The 16218-nt window shown below is 38.4% G+C and overlaps 1 protein-coding gene and 1 long non-coding RNA gene across 6 annotated transcripts in view; one reads left to right on the top strand and one right to left on the bottom strand.

The window, feature by feature from the left end:
- The first annotated feature begins 595 nt into the window (after positions 1-595).
- Positions 596-16218, top strand: part of LOC140850406 (uncharacterized) — a 53440-nt gene continuing 37817 nt past the window's right edge. Inside the window, exon 1 of the long non-coding RNA XR_012133209.1 lies at positions 596-5410. This is a non-coding gene — a long non-coding RNA (uncharacterized lncRNA). The remainder of the gene's footprint in view (positions 5411-16218) is intronic.
- DNAJC12 (DnaJ heat shock protein family (Hsp40) member C12) overlaps positions 9744-16218 on the bottom strand; it is a 129402-nt gene continuing 122927 nt past the window's right edge. For all 5 annotated transcript variants that reach the window (XM_073240972.1, XM_073240975.1, XM_073240973.1 and 2 more), the window contains one exon: positions 9744-10641. In XM_073240972.1, coding sequence (XP_073097073.1) covers positions 10547-10641 — 95 coding nt within the window. In that variant the 3' untranslated portion in view covers positions 9744-10546. The remainder of the gene's footprint in view (positions 10642-16218) is intronic.

Genomic DNA, 16218 nt, shown 5'->3' with positions numbered 1-16218 from the left:
TCCAAGCCAGGAAATGGCAGATTCAAGACCAAAATCTCAAATGGCCCAGTGGAGATTGGTTTATTCAGGTTTTGCAAGGGGCCTGGGAAGCTGGCTCCTCGTGAAGTTGCACGGATTTGTGAGGTGGCTTAAGCATTTGTCTCGTTCTCTGCAAATCCCTCCTTCCTTATTTCCACCTCAACCATTGACATACAGATTTTCAGTTCTGTGCCATTCCCCTTATTCAGAGTGACAGCGCATCCAGACCAAAGTGGATATATATTAGGGTATTTCAATTATGATGTGGTAGAAGAAGCAGACAAAAAGGGAAGAAAAAGTTTAAGGTAGGAAAGTAGTTGGTATTTAACTTTGTATTAGGGAGTGCCTTCATTTCCTAGGCCACCATATCAAAGAGCCACAAACTGGGTGAGTGACCCAGCCAAAATGTATTGTCCCACAGTTCTGGAGGCTAGTGACTTAAGTGAGGCAGGATCATGCTCCCTCCGAAGGTTAGAAAGGAGAATCCTTCCTTGCCTCTCCCTAGATTCTGGTAACAGTCATCAATCCTTGGCATTCCTTGGCTCAGGGCTACATCACCCCAGTCTCTGCCTCAGCTAGGCACATGGCATTCTCCTGTGTGCCTCTGTCCAAATATCCCCCTTCTTTTTTTCCCCTCCATCTTCACTGAGATGTAATTGACATAAAACATTGTATAAATGTAACGTGTACAAAATGTTGGTTTGATACACATATATTGCAAAATTACTACCGTAGTGTTAACACCTCCATCATGTCATAATTGCCATTTCTTTTTTGTGATGAGCACACTTAAGATCAACTGTCTTAGTAACTTGCAAGTACATAATACAGTATTAACTATATTCACCAGGCTGTACATTAGATCCCCAGAACTTATTTGTCTTATAACTGGAGGTTTGTATCCTTTAACTAACATCTTCCCATTTCCCCCACCCCTCAACCACTGGGAAACACCATTCTATTCTGTTTCTATGAATTCAACATTTTCAGATTCTACATATAAATAATATCATACAGTATTTGTCTGTCTCTGACTTCTTTCATTTAGAGCGATGGCCTCAAGTTTTATCCATGTTGTTACAAATGGCAGTATTTCCCTCACTTTTAAGGTGGAATAATATTCCACTGTATATATATTTACACAAACTTCATTATCCATTCAACTGCTGACAGGCTCAGGCTGTTTCAGTATCTCGACTGCTGTGAATGATGCTGCAGTGAATGTGGGAGGGTGGACACGTCTTCAGGATCCTGTTTTCATTTGCTTTGAATGTACACCCAGAAGGGGAATTGCTGCATCATATGTAGTTCTTTTTTTAATTTTTTGAGGAACCTCTATACTGCTTTCCATAGTAACTGCACAAATTCACATTCTCACCAACAGTGCACAAGGGTCCCTTTTCTCCACATCTTCTCCAGCACTTGCTATTTCTTGTCTTTTTGATGACAGCCATTCTAACAGGTCTGAGCTTGTATCTCGTGGTTTTGATTTGCATTTACCTGATTACTAGTGATGTTAAGCACGTTTTCATGGACCTGTTGGTTATTTATGTGTCTTATTTGGAAAAACATCTATTCAGTTCCTCTGCCCATTTTTTAATTGGGTTATTTGGTTTTTTGCTATTGAGTTGTATCAGTTCTTTACTGGATATTAACTCATCAGGAGTTGGTTAGCAAATATTTTCTCCATTCCATAAGTTGCATTTCCATTTTTTTGACTGTTTCTTTTGCTGAGCAGAAGCTTCGTAGTTTGATGTAGCTGCACTTATTGTTGTTTGTGCTTCTGGTGTCATATCCAAAAAATCACTGCCAAAATCACTGTCAGTGAGCTTTTTCCCTACATTTTCTTCTAAGAGCTTCACAGTTTCAGGTCTTATATTTAAGTCTTCAATCCATTTCAAGTTAATTTTTGTGAGGGGTGTAAGATAGTCCAATTTCATTCTTTTATATGTGGTTATTCAGTTTCTTCTGGAAACTTTTCATTGAAGAGATTATGTTTTCCCTGTTAATTATTCTTGCTTCCCTTGGCAAATATTAGTTAACCATATAAATTTCTCCCTTCTTATAAAGACACCAGTCAGATTGGATAAGGGCCCACCCTGATGACCTCACCTTAATGTGATTTCATCTGAAAAGACCCTATTTCCCAAAAAAGGTCACATTCTGAAGTACCAGAGGTTAGGACTTCAACATAACTTTTTGGAGGACATGATTCAACCAATAAAATGAATTACTTAAAATGTAATACATATGTAAACATATACAAAAATAAAAAGTCTAGTTAATGAACCCTTATGTACCTATCACCTGAGTTATACAACCATTAATTCACAGCCAATCTTGTTCGTGTGTACATCATGCACTCGGCACCCCCATATTATTTTGAAGCAAATTCCAGACTTCTTATGATTTCATCCATAAATATCTGATGCATGTCTAAAGATAAAGATGTGTTTTAACATGACTCTAATACCATTATCATTCCTAAAAATGTTAATCACCAATATCCAGTTAGTGTTCAAATATTCATTCAGTCATCTCATAAATTGTCTGTTTTTTTAATACTTTGTCTGAATCAAGATCCAAATAAGGTGCTCAGAATCACTGACATTTAAACCATCTCTCCAGAAGGCGGGTTAATAATCTCAGCATCTTTATTCTCCCTCTGGTTGGTTGAGCACCAGATGGTTTTGAATATGAAAAGAGACTGAATTTTAAGTGGATAGAGAGAGATCTACAGGAGGGAGGAGAGAATGAAAAGACAGCAGTGGGTGGGGAGCCAGAGGATTCAAGATGAAGGTTTAATCCAGGATCCACAAGGCTGTGGGGAGAGGATTCTGGAAGGAGGGAGAGGTGGTTCAAATAATGGTGGGGAGTAGCTAACACACAGACTTTTAAACACAAGAAGGCCTGGTAAGTAACTTTATACACCTTACACCTTACACCAGACATTTTCTCTTTCCAAACACACCAAGTACTGTCAAGTCTTAAGCTCTTCTTTCCGCTAAAAATATCCTCTCCCACTCCCAGCCCTTCAGCCTAGAGGACTCCTACATATCCTTCAAAACCCAGCTCAAATATCTACACGTGTGAAAACCTCTTTGATCCCTCCCCGTCAAAGTTGACTTATATACCTTTATTTACCACTCTAGATGGCTCTGGCCACACCTCTACCACAGCACTCCATCAACTTCACTGTCATTACCTGCACCCATGCCCAAGTGCCCACTGAACTGGGGGCTCTGAGGGGAGGAGAAATGTTGGTTCATCTTTGTATCCTGGCACATCGACAGTAATCAATAAATGCTTACTGAATGAGAGAAAAAGATGGAAGAACAAGCAAAGACTAGATTCAAAGGAAAGAAGAAAGGCAAGAAAGGAGGATAAACATAAGGCAAGTAACTAACTTTGGCAAGGCAGAACCAGACAGTTTGATTTTCTCAGCATCAGGGTGAAATCAGGCCTTCAGGACATTTCCTTTATCAGCATAGCATTTTTTAAATTTTTATTTAAGAACCAAAATTTAAGAGTCACTAAAAATCCAGGTTCTAGCTTCTTAAACAAAAATAGGACTACCTGGCCTCATCCTGGCCTAGCCTCCTCCATGGTAACCGATGGCTGGATCTGAAAACACTTTCCTTGGGTTCCCTAGTCCTCAGCACTCCCTATTATAGCCCCAGCATGGAGGCTGAGTATTGCTGTCCACTTACCATTGTGCTTGTGCTCTATGTTCTCTTATAATTAGCCTTCTTCATTCATTTACTCCACCTGCCTGGCTCTTTAAAACATTAGAGTCTATCACGCTTGTCCCAGGCATTCTGCTCCATCTAGATGCTCCATGGCTACCAAACAAAAAGATAAAAATAATTACTCTTCAGCTCTACTGTCCAAAAGAACTTTCAGAGGTGATGGAAATGTTCTCTAATCTGCACTGCCAATACAGTAACCACATGGGCTCTTGAACACTGAATTAGGGTTAGTGTGACTGAGGAACTACATTTCTAACATTATTTCACTTTAATTAATTTAATTTTAATTTCAACAATTACACATGGGCTAGTATATTACATTATATATTATACTATATTAGAGATGCAGTTCTAGGACAGTGCTTCTCAAGATTTAATGTGCATAGAAATACTGGGGATCTTGTCAAAACATGGATTACAATTTATCAGATATAGAGTGGGGCACAAGATTCTGCTTGTCTAAAAGAGATCCCAGGCAATGCTAATAACTCTAAGCTTTGGACAATGCTTTATGGAGTAAGATTCTAGAACAGTGCTCCTCAAACTTTAGCACTTAGAAGAATCCCTTGAAGATTCCAGAAAGATGCCAAGCAAAGGGGCCTTACCCCTCACGGATTCAATTCAGTAGGTCTGAAGTAGGGTCCAATAATTTGCATTTGTAGCATGCTCCTGGGTGATGTTGGAGCACCATTCTAGGGAATGGGAGGTACTGGGAAAAAATAGTTCTGGTCCTTTTCTGATTTTCTTGCCTAATTACTACTATTGATAGTAGTTACTATCCCATTTTACTGATGAGAAAAACTGAGGCAAAGGGAGGTTAATGAATTTGCTTCAGGTTACACTGTTAGCGAAATGCCTTCCCAGGAGCCGACCTCTGAATCACAGGCATTACACCACGGATGTCTGCCAGAGTACGGTCCTTGTCTGGATGCAGGCTCCCTGATTCCTTGAACGAGGCCGGGAAGAGAAGAATCAAAGCCTGAACAGTCCGGTACACACACACACAGACACTACACACTCTGTACCTCATCCACCCAGGCAGTTCCTTTTCTGCAGCTGGGGGAGAAAAAGCGTTTGTGCGAGGCCAAGGGGATGCGGAGACAGGCTGCCGCAGAGAGCTTGGCCTGTGCTCCGCGGCAAGCTGCGCCCCAGGGCCTGCGACCACCTGGTGGGGGGCGGGGCGGGTGCCAGCCTCTGGGAACCCAACAAGCGCGGCGGAAAGGCCGCTGCGGGCCGCGGGGCGGCCTTCCTGCCCGCAGCGGCTCAGCGCCCGGCAGCGGCAGCAGGGGGCGCTCCACGCGGCCTGGTGGGCGGGAGGCCCCGGCGGGAACTCGGGGAGGCGGAGCGGCCGCAGCTCGCAGGCCTGTCTGGGGGCCCAGAGGGAGTGCCTCTGGGGCCGTGAGGCCCCGGAAATAACTGGCACGGAAGGAAGCGCTGCAGTCGCCTATATGCGGGTAGAACCATCAAGAGCTGAACCATTTCGCCTGTAACCTGTTTTTGTCGAAGCCACCGCGGGCCATGAACTTAGCTGCGCACTCGTCACGCGGAGCTGCCCCGTGCCACTGCCCAGGGCTGCCCAGACCGGGGAAATCGGAACCTCAGGGGCGACACCCAGGCTTCAGGGTTTTCATGTCCCCGGATTGGTAAATATAAGAGCCACTACTATTATTAGACTGTTTTAGAGCCTCCCCTAATGGTCTAATGAGCTAGAAAGTATTTATTTATATTTACTGTATTAAATATAAACATTTAATATACTTTACTCTGAAGACAAATCACCATCGTCTTCAGAGGTGCGATGCTATCAAGAATGGCACCTCAAACTCAGCTGAATATAAAAAAATTAATTGAGGTGTTTGCAGCTGGTGTGTATAGATACACCTACTTAATTGTAATCTCTCCCTTTATGTCTCTGCCCTTTTATTTAAAAAAACAGTAAGAAAAGAGGAGTTATTAGAAAGAATAAGTGGAGTGGAGAAGACAAATCCTCTTTCTACCTTCCCTGCCCTCACTAATCTTTGACTCCTACTTCTGGGCTAAACACTCCTTATCAGTTCCCACGCTGTCCTGGCTCCCACTGGGGCCCTAAAAATGCCAATTCTGTACCTGGTTCTTGGCTGAGATCCTGTGTCCTGCAAAGGGAAGATCCTTATTTCCAACCTCAGGTAGAAGAAACTGAATCAGTGTTCAAGTGATTTCCCCTAAATCTCACAGTAGTTTAGAACAAGAGAAACAGCTAGTTTTCCACAACCTCACCTAGATTCCACTGTGCAAACATCCACTCTTGGCAGCTAATTAATCCAAGAAATCACCAAAGAAAAAACATTGAAAGAAACAAAGGAGCCTGGGTGGGATGAGGAAGGATGAGAATTAGCTGCCTGCTAACAAATATTGTCCCACAAGGAGGGTGAGATGGCGCCGAGGGGTAAGAACACTGACGATACACCCACACTGATGCGTATCACAAAACCTGAAACTGAAGGGGAAGTGAAGCCTTTCATTGTGAGACACTTCATCATTTTCTCAGTACTTGCACCAGTTTTACAATTTCTTCCATCACTGACTCCCCAGTAGTCCTGGCATCTCCTCATCTGTGATGTGGAGGTGGCAGGTAATGGTGTTTGCCTCTAGGAAATTAAAGGCCCCTCTCAATAACTTCATTAGTCATCAACACTTGCTGCTGTGATTGATCCTGTAACCACCATCAGATCTGGGCACAGAAAGGATATGAAAATTCATAAGCAGGAAAACAGCTTTATCTTTTCCTTATCCAGCTCTCTCTTCTCAAGAAATATCTGCAAAGTCTTTTTTGTATTTCTAATTTGCTCATCCAGGGGCCTATTTTTGACAAGCTGGAATATGTCCACTGGAGACTGGAAACTATTTTGGATTATAGGAAACTGAATTCCGCCTAGGTTTCCCAGAGTCTCTCTATTGAGTTGCTTGTTGGTCTTTTAAGTAAAAGAGCAAAAATGTTTCAGAACTGTATTTCAGCATTTTAGGACACCCAGAAGGCAGGAAGCCAGAACACTGAAAAAAACACCCTGTTTGCTTCCTGTCTTTGTGGAGGGTACCAGAAGAAAAGTGTACTCTGGTTTTATTATTGCTTTGTATCTCAGTCACTCCCTGGTATCAGGGGTTAGGAGAGGTGCTGGGTAAATGGTTCCATAAGCACAATGCTTCAAACTGAGCCACTCAATGAAGTCTAGCCTACAGTAGGGGGGGAAAAAAAACAGAAGGCAGGAATCCTAATCAACAAGCACTATTTTCTGGCTTTCCAATCCAATGGCCCCAAGATCTCTGAAACTTACCAAATCGCATCAGTTCTTTGCTTAAGAATGTAAGCAAATCTAAATGTGCATATTGTTTGACCCATTCCACTGGTAGGTATTAATCCTACAGGGATACTTCACATACAAGAAATACTATGTACAAAGTTATTCGTCACTTCACATACAAGAAATACTATGTACACAAAGTTATTCATTACAGTGTTACTTATAATTAAAAATAAAAATCTGTAAACAAACTTGAAAGGCATGAAGAGAGAACAAGTTAAATAAATTATAGTTCATACATACAAAGGAATGCTATACAGCACATAAAAAGAATAAAATAGCACTTATGTATAAAACTGAAAAATCTCCAAGAAAAATCAACTGAATAAATGGGAAGTATGCAGCAGTATAAATAGCATGCTCCCATTTGTGTAAAGAGAAACATATACATGTGTATAAATGCACAGGATATCTAAGGTAAGATATGCAAGAAATGGTGCCTGTCAAAAAGAGAATTGAGGGAGGTTGGAAGAACACAGTTCTGTTAACTGATTATCTCTAAACAATATATAACAATATAGTAAGGATAGTAACTAATATATATAGTGCTTACTATCTACCAGGCATGTTCTAAACATATTATATACTTAAACTAATTTGACATATTCCTCTCTATGATATCCATACACCTGTCTCATTTCTCTAGTTTATCAGCTACTTGAGAGCATAAACATGTCTTAAGCATTTTCATTATAACCTACACACATGCTAGCACAGTTTTAATCACATAATCTTCTCAAGCAATGTGTCTTATTCAGTCAATATCAAATATGAGAAAAATAAATTATCTTCAGCATTTGGAGCTGACTTGAGCTTAATAATCTTTATGTAAAATGTTTTCATATTCAGTTTGCTATATCATAAAGTTGAGCCATAACCCCAAAATAAATGGCTTTGAAGATGTGCTAAAATGCATACATATGATTGTGGTTGTGCTGAGCACACTGAGGAATTCAAACAAATTACTGAAGAAAAGTTGTACAGTTTTCTCCTTACTTCTCCTTCAAAGAGAAAAACCGTATTGTCAAAGCACAGTTTTCCCTTCCTCTGTAAACTCTGAGTTCAAGTTCAAGACTGTATTTAATTGTTTAAGAATCAAATGTCTCCTACTGACTCATATGCTTAACACAAACCCCCTCATCATAAACCCCAACTCAAGTGGACCTGTTTCTCATTTATTATTTGGAGGTTTCGACCATTTTGGGAGAGAAAAGTAAACAAGAAAAGTAAAAAGTAAACAAGTGCTCAATCTTGTCAACAATTGGGAAATGCTTCTGTAACAAAGGCAGAGTAGACCACAGAGGCAGGGGTGGATTTTCAACCTTGAAGAGTCATTGAAAATCATCCTCAATACTGTGTCCTGGTGCTTGCTGACTGCTCCCCACCCTCCCACGTGACCCAGGCCTTCCCTGAGCCCCTGACTAAGTGGAGAGAAGCCCTGTGTCCAGGCTGGCTGAGCCCGAGATTCATTTCTCCTCTCGACCTCTCATGAAGGTCCTTGGTCTTTTAATATTCTTTGATTATTTTCTTAAAAAAAATTGTAAGCTTTAAAAAGGTAATTTTTTCTATTTTTGAAGTAAAACTTGCAGATATAATAATGCCAAATCACATTTTACTGAAGTGGTAAAATATTAATAGAAGGATCCTCAGTGAAATAAGGCAGGTGAAGAAAGACAACTACCAAATGATTTCCCTCATTCGTAGAGTATAACAATGAAGCAAAACTGAAGGAACAAAACAGCAGCAGACTCACAGACTCCAAGAAGGGACTAGTGGTTACCGAAGGGGAGGGGTGGGAGGGTGGGTGGGGAGGGAGGGAGAAGGGGATTAACGGGTATTATGATTGGTATACACGGTGTGTGGGGGGTCACGGGGAAGAGAGTGTAGCACAGAGAAGACAAGTAGTGACTCTGGCATCTTAGTACAGTGACGGACAGTGACTGCAATGGGGTATGGAGGGGACTTGATAATATGGGTGAACATAGTAATCACATTGTTTTTCACATGAAACCTTCATAAGAGTGTGTATCAATGATACCTTAATTAAAAAAAATATTAATAGAAGGAATTCTCTAAAGGGCTGGCCCTAACTTTTGGATTTAATAAAACAGCAAAAATTCAAATAAAATTAAGAGACACAACAAAGGGTTATATTTGCTTTGTTTTTTCTCAGTTTTTGTCAATGTTATAGAATAAATTGTGTTCCCCTAAAATTTGTTTGTTGAAGTCCCAATCCCCACTACCTCAGAATTGACATTTTTGGACATTAGATGTTTAAAGAGGAGATTAAGTTAAAAGGAGGTTGCTTGAGTGGTCCCTAATCCAATATGACTGGTGTCATTAGAAGAGGAGGTAAAGATACCTGGGATGTGCATGCACAGAGAAAGACCATGTGCAGTCACACTGAGTAAGTGGCAAGCCAAGGAGAGGGGCCTCAGAAGAAACCAAACCTGCAGACACGTTGATCTTGGACTTCCAGCCTCCAGAACTGTAAGGAACACTAAAGCCACCCAACCTGTGGTATTGTTTTATGGCAGCCCTATTGAATTAATACAATCTACTATGATACTAGTTCATAAAAAAAATTTTAAGGCACATTTTAAACCACAAAGGTAGGAAGGACATCATTTCTGAATAATTTAGCTTTTTAAGAATTAATTTTATTTTTCTCATTTTGCAGTAGACCAGTGAAAACTCTGTCATTGACTAAAGAACCTCTGCTCTAAAATTGTTTTTCTTCTTAATTTTTAATTCACTTGTTTGCAACTAAAAAGTAACCATAAACCACACATGGCCATCAATAACCCCAACCTAAAAAGTATGTTTTACCTAACAGCCCATTTTCATAGTTTGAACAGAACTTATAAATTTATCCCTTGCTATATAACAAAAGAAATCTTATAAAAACATATTTCCTCAAATTTCTTAAATTTATAATCATTAAAATTAAAGTAGAAATAACTACTCAAATTATTCTCAAAATACAGTTGAATTATGAACTTTGGGTAAATTATTTATTTTACCCTGTGGGTTTAAACAAGTAATTTCATATTTCATCATAAGTCAGGAGTCAGAAAGCATTTCTTGTATACCCAGCACTAATAGAGACCACAATATACCAATGAAATATTTAAATACAGAGATAGAATCTTTAAATGGACTTCTAAAAATAACACGAACAGGAAAATGCACATAATACAAGCTACTTTCGATCTAAGGACCTTAATTTATTCAAACATTAAAAGAAACCAATCTGGAAACTTCCTCACTTAAAAAACATTGTGAGAATGAGTTCCAGGATGGAGGAATCAATCTGAGGGCAGAGATGCACAAATATGACATAAACACGACATTTTTAAGACCTGAACAAACACATTTTTAGGATTTCTTGGCGGCACAGGACATGGTCTTGCTCTCTCTCTCCTGTTGAGCAGAAACATTTCAAATTTCATAGTTTCTGAATTTCCTCAGGAGTTCTGAGGGAGCATCTCCAGACCAGCGGAAACGAAGGTGCAAACAATTCACATCTGAAAAACCTTTAGAAGAGAGAAAATTTTTAAATTAAAGTCAGGAAAAGAAAAGTCAAGCTTGTAAAGTAAAACAGCTTGGTAGTAAAATGTCATTGCAATAACTAAAATGTAAGGGCAAGTCTTCAGTAGGAATTACTAATATCTTACAGAAACTGATTAACTTAAGCAGGCTCTCAAATTCTTATGAACAGGTATTAGTTTATATGGATGAGAAGACATCACATTCTTAAATGTTTAATAATATAAGGATATTTATAGATGCCACCAGTAGTAGGAATTTTGACAATTCACCTGCAAAGAAATTTGAAACAACTTTCAAACAGCTGACAAAAGTAAAAGGATCTCTGGAAATAGAAATAGTTTATTCCATGATAATAAGATTATTTATTCTAATAAACAAATTTGTTGAAAACCAGAAAAAAGTTCATTTTTCCTTCTCTACTGGAGAAAGTGTAAATTGGCAAAACTCTCCTGAAAGGCAATTTGGCAATATTTATCAAACTCATTAAAATGTATAAACCTTTAACCCAATAATCCTACTTCTAGAAATTTATCCTAAGGAAATAATCATAGATGAGCTCAAGGGTTTAACTACATGATGTTTACCCTGATACCATTTATAAATGTTTTTAAAAATCAAGAAACAGTCTACATCTTTGGCAATAAAAAATTGGTTAAAAGGCTTTGACACAGTCATTAACAATTTAATATTTATGGTCATAGAAAAATTCTCATACTGCTAAGTAACAGGTAGTTAGAAAACAGTTTAAACAGTATGATCTCACTCTGAAACTTACTTTTTATTGGGTATTTATGTAAAACTTTTTTAAAGCTTATAAAGAATTACCCCTAAATGTTAACAGTTATCCCTGGATAGTTGCAACAGACATGATTTTCATTTTTATGCTTTTTTTGTTTATCTGTATTTTCTTTCTACAATGAACAAGTATGCCTTGTGTCATTTTTTCATGTTTATAATATTGCCAGTGAAAGAGGTTACAGAATAATACATAAAATATACTTCCATTGATATATTTTTAAATATCTAAATATCTAATCAGGAAAAATATACAGAATAGTTGACAGTGCTTATCTCAGGAAAATAGAATCTGTTTGCACTTTCTTTAGATTATCAGAGCAAACAAATTTGAAAATTTCTATTTGGGGATAAAGCAAAAAGGAAATTTTTCCCAACAACCTGTAATTGAAACACACACACAAAATATGTACAGTAGGATCCTTTTAGCTTTAAGTATACTAACATATATAAAAATGTACCAAGAGATCAATAATAGATATGTCTCTAGGTGGTAAGATTACAAGTTGTACTTTTCTTCCTTTTGCTTGACCATATTTTCTCACATTTTTATAGTAAACACGTATTATTTGTTTTTTGAAAAAGATGTTGTCTACATGGCATTCCCCTAGAAATATACCCTCAGACAGGAATTTTAACAAAAGTGGCTAATTTGGGAGGTGACTCCAGGAGCTTCTGGTAGGAAAGTGGGGAAGGTTAACCAAGTCTAATAAAGGCATAGTATCAGGCAAGTTACTGCCCTGGGCAACTGAGGCTTCATTGCCCTGGGACCCCTAGGGACTATAAAAATCCCTCACAGTTATAACACTTGAAGGGTAAAAGAGCCTGTCACTCATGTTCATTATTGTCTGCTGGCTAAAGCCAGTGTTTACTCCCTGGCACTCGCTCCCTGCTCATTTGCTGCCAGCAGGCTCCCTTGCCAGAGGAAGTTCTCTGCTGGGAGCCATGGTTGGCAATGCCTGGGATGGTGAATGCCCAGAGGATATGGTAGCATACCAACAGTATCTGGTACAGATGGTTTCTTTGTATTCCAGTTAAATAGTTACACAAACTCTTTGATTCCAGAATTCTATTTATCAGAAGCCGTATTTATTGCATATCGAAATGGAAAAAATGTAAAAGTGAGACTGCCTATCCCACCACTTTCCAGTTGCCATGTTCCGTATTTTACTGGTTGCAATGAGAAGTCAGAATGTGATGGGGACTATTTGGCAGATGCTCATCAAAAAAGAGACATCAGAAGGCAAACTCCAAAGTAAATATGAAGCCCCACTTGGGGAAAATAACAAATACACTGAGAAGCTGTGGGAGGAGCCACTCAGAGTTTGGTAAAGCTGACATGAATAATACCTCTTAAATGCTGACATTGTAGAAGTCTACTTTACAGTAAAATAGAAATAATCATGCAACTGAACTGTGGTATATCAAACTCCAACGTTTAAGGCACTATTTACAACAGCCAATAACCTCTTAAATGACATTTAGAAAATACTGGTAAATGCATCCTTTGGCAAAATTTCATAATACTTGTTCTCCAACAACAGCTTTTCAGAACAATGATCCTCCCTCCACTTCATTCCTCAACCATGGTAAGACAATACACTTCACAAAGTGAGAGCACTCCAATTTATTCTGAATAAATTAAGATACAGCTACACTGAATATCTGTTGTTAAAAAGAATGAGTTAATTCTAAATGCAAGGGTCTAAGAAGTTTTGTAATAATAAAAACCAACATTAAAACACCCTGTACCTGTTCTAAAAATTTTACATAAACTATTTACTCCTAAAAGAAAAAACCTTATGAAGTAGATGATAATATTTCAACCATTATACAAAGACAAGAAAATGAAGATACAGAGAGGTTAACTGGTTTGCCCAGGGCCACACAACTCATCAGCCAAAAGGCCAGGAGCTGGCTCTGGAGTCTGTACTCTTAGCCACTGTGTAACATAGAGAAATGTGCATTGTATAATGCCATTATTTATCTTAAAGCCCCATAAGTGAACATATACTTCTATATATTTGTATCAGCATAGAGAATAGTGTGGAAGGAGACACACCTGGGCACCCACACTGGCTACCTCAGGAAGTAGAAGCAGAGAAAGATGGGAGATTGGGGTAAACACTAAGTTACTGAATGTATACATATACATATAGTATCTTTGAATTATCATAGGTATCACTGAAGTTATTGTATATCTTTGTGTATATATATATATTTATATCTTTGAATTTTTAGTGACAAGCTCATACATCTTTGAGTTTTTAAAAATATCCATATAACTATCTTTAAAAGGAGAAAATGTCACAGAATCTTTTTTATGTGTATCATTAATTTACAATTACATGAGCAACACTGTGGTTACTAGATTCCCCACATAATCAAGTCCCCACGATTATCCCATTACAGTCACTATCCATCAATGCAGAAAGATGCTATAGAGTCACTACTTGTCTTCTCTATATTGCACTGCCTTCCCCGTGCCCACTCCCTAGGTTATGTGTGCTAATCATAATGCACCTTATTCCACTTATCCCTCCCTTTCCACCCACACTCCCCAGTCCCTTTCCCTTTGGTAACTGTTAGTCCATTCTTGGGTTCTGTGAGTCTGCTTCTGTTTTGTTCCTTCAGTTTCTGCTTTGTTCTTATACTGAACAGATGAGTTAAATCATTTTGTACTTGTCTTTCTCTGCCTGGCTTACTTCACTGAGCATAATACCCTCTAGCTCCATCCATGTTGCAAATAGTAGGATTTGTTTTCCTCTCATGGCTGAATAATATTCCATTGTATATATGTACCACCTCTTCTTTATCCATTGATCTACTGATGGACACTTAGGTTGCTTCCATTTCTTGGCTATTGTAAATAGTGCTGCGATAAACATAGGGGTGCATACGTCTTTTTGAAACTGAGCTCCTGCATTCTTATGGTAAATTCTTAGGAGGGGAATTCCTGGGTCAAATGGTATTTCTATTTTTAGTTTTTGAGGAACCTCCATATTGCTTTCCACAATGGTTGAACTAGCTTACAATCTAACCAGCAGTGTAGAAGGGTTACCCTTTCTCAGCATCCTCGCCAGCATTTCTTGTTTGTCTTTTGGATGGTGGCCATCCTAACTGGTGTGAGGTTATATCTCATTGTGGTCTTAATTTGCATTTCTCTGATGATTAGCGATATGGAGAATCTTTTCATGTGCCTGTTGGCCATCTGAATTTCTTCTTTGTAGAACTGTCTATTCAGATCTGCTGCTCATTTTTTAATTGAATTATTTGCTTTTTGTTTGTTGAGGCATGTGAGTTCTTTATATATTTTGGATGTCAATGCCTAATTGGATATATCATTTATAAATATATTCTCCCATACTGTAGTATGCCTTTTTGTTCTACTGATGGTGTCCTTTGCTGTACAGAAACTTTTTAGCTTGATACAGTCCCACTCATTCATTTTTGCTTTTGTTTCCCTTGCCCAAGTAGATATGTTCATGAAAAAGTTGCTCATGTTTATATTCAAGTCAGTTTTGCCAATGTTTTCTTCTAAGAGTTTCATGGTTTCATGACTTACCTTCAGGTCTTTGATCCATTTTGAGTTTACTTTTGTGTATGGGGATAGACAATAATCCAGTTTCATTCTCTTGCATGTAGCTAGCTGTCCAGTTTTGCCAACACAAGCTGGTGAAGAGGCTGTTCATTTAGGATTGTTCTTCCTTCTTTAAATAGGCCTGGATTGGTATATACTTTCCTCTAAGAACTGCTTTTGCTGTGTTGCACAGAAGTTGGGGTGTTATGCTGTTGTTTTCATTTATCTCCATATATTGCTTAATGTCTGTTTTAATTTGGTCACTGATTCACTGATTATTTAGGAGCCTGTTGTTAAGCCTCCATATGTTTGTGAGCCCTTTTGTTTTCTTTGTTTCTACTTGTTTCTTTGTTTCTAAATTCTACAATTTATTTCTAGTTTTATACCTTTGTGATCTGAGAAGTTGGTTGGTGAAATTTCAATCTTTTTTAATTTGCTGAGGCTCTTTTTGTGGCCTAGTATGTGGTCTATTCTGGAAAATGTTCCATGTGCACTTGAGAAGAATGTGTATCCTGCTGCTTTTGGGTGGAATGTTCTATAGATGTCTGTTAGTCCATCTGTTCTAATGTGTTGTTCAGTGCTTCTGTGTCCTTACTTATTTTCTGTCTGGCCGATCTGTCCTTCAGAATGAATGGTGTGTTGAAGTCTCCGAGAATGAATGCATTGCATTGTATTTCTTCCTTTAATTCTGTTAGTATTTGTTTCACATATGTAGGTGCTCCTGTGTTGGGTACATAGATATTTATAATGGTTATATCCTCTTGTTGGACTGACCTCTTTATTATTATGTAATGTACTTCTTTGTCTCTTGTTACTTTCTTTGTTTTGTAGTCTATTTTGTCTGATACAAGTACTGCAACACCTGCTTTTTCTTCCTATTGTTTGCATGAAATATCTTTTTCCATCCCTTCACTTTTAGTGTATGTCTTTGGGTTTGAAGTGAATCTTTTATAGACAGCATATAGGTGGGTCTTGCTTTATTATTCATTCTGTAACTCTGTGTCTTTTTATTGGTGCATTCAGTCCATTTACATTTAGGGTGATTATGGATAGATATGTACTTATTGCCATTGTAGGCTTTGGATTTGTGGTTACCAAAGGTTCAAGGGCAGCTTCTTTACTATCTAACTGTCTAACTTAACTCACTTATTACACTATTATAAACACAGCCTGATGATTCTTTATT

The sequence above is a fragment of the Manis javanica genome, chromosome 7, assembly GCF_040802235.1.
Source record: "Manis javanica isolate MJ-LG chromosome 7, MJ_LKY, whole genome shotgun sequence".
NCBI lineage: Eukaryota > Metazoa > Chordata > Mammalia > Pholidota > Manidae > Manis > Manis javanica.
Note: the sequence above shows the minus strand (reverse complement) of the source record. Positions and strands in the feature narration are given on the sequence as shown.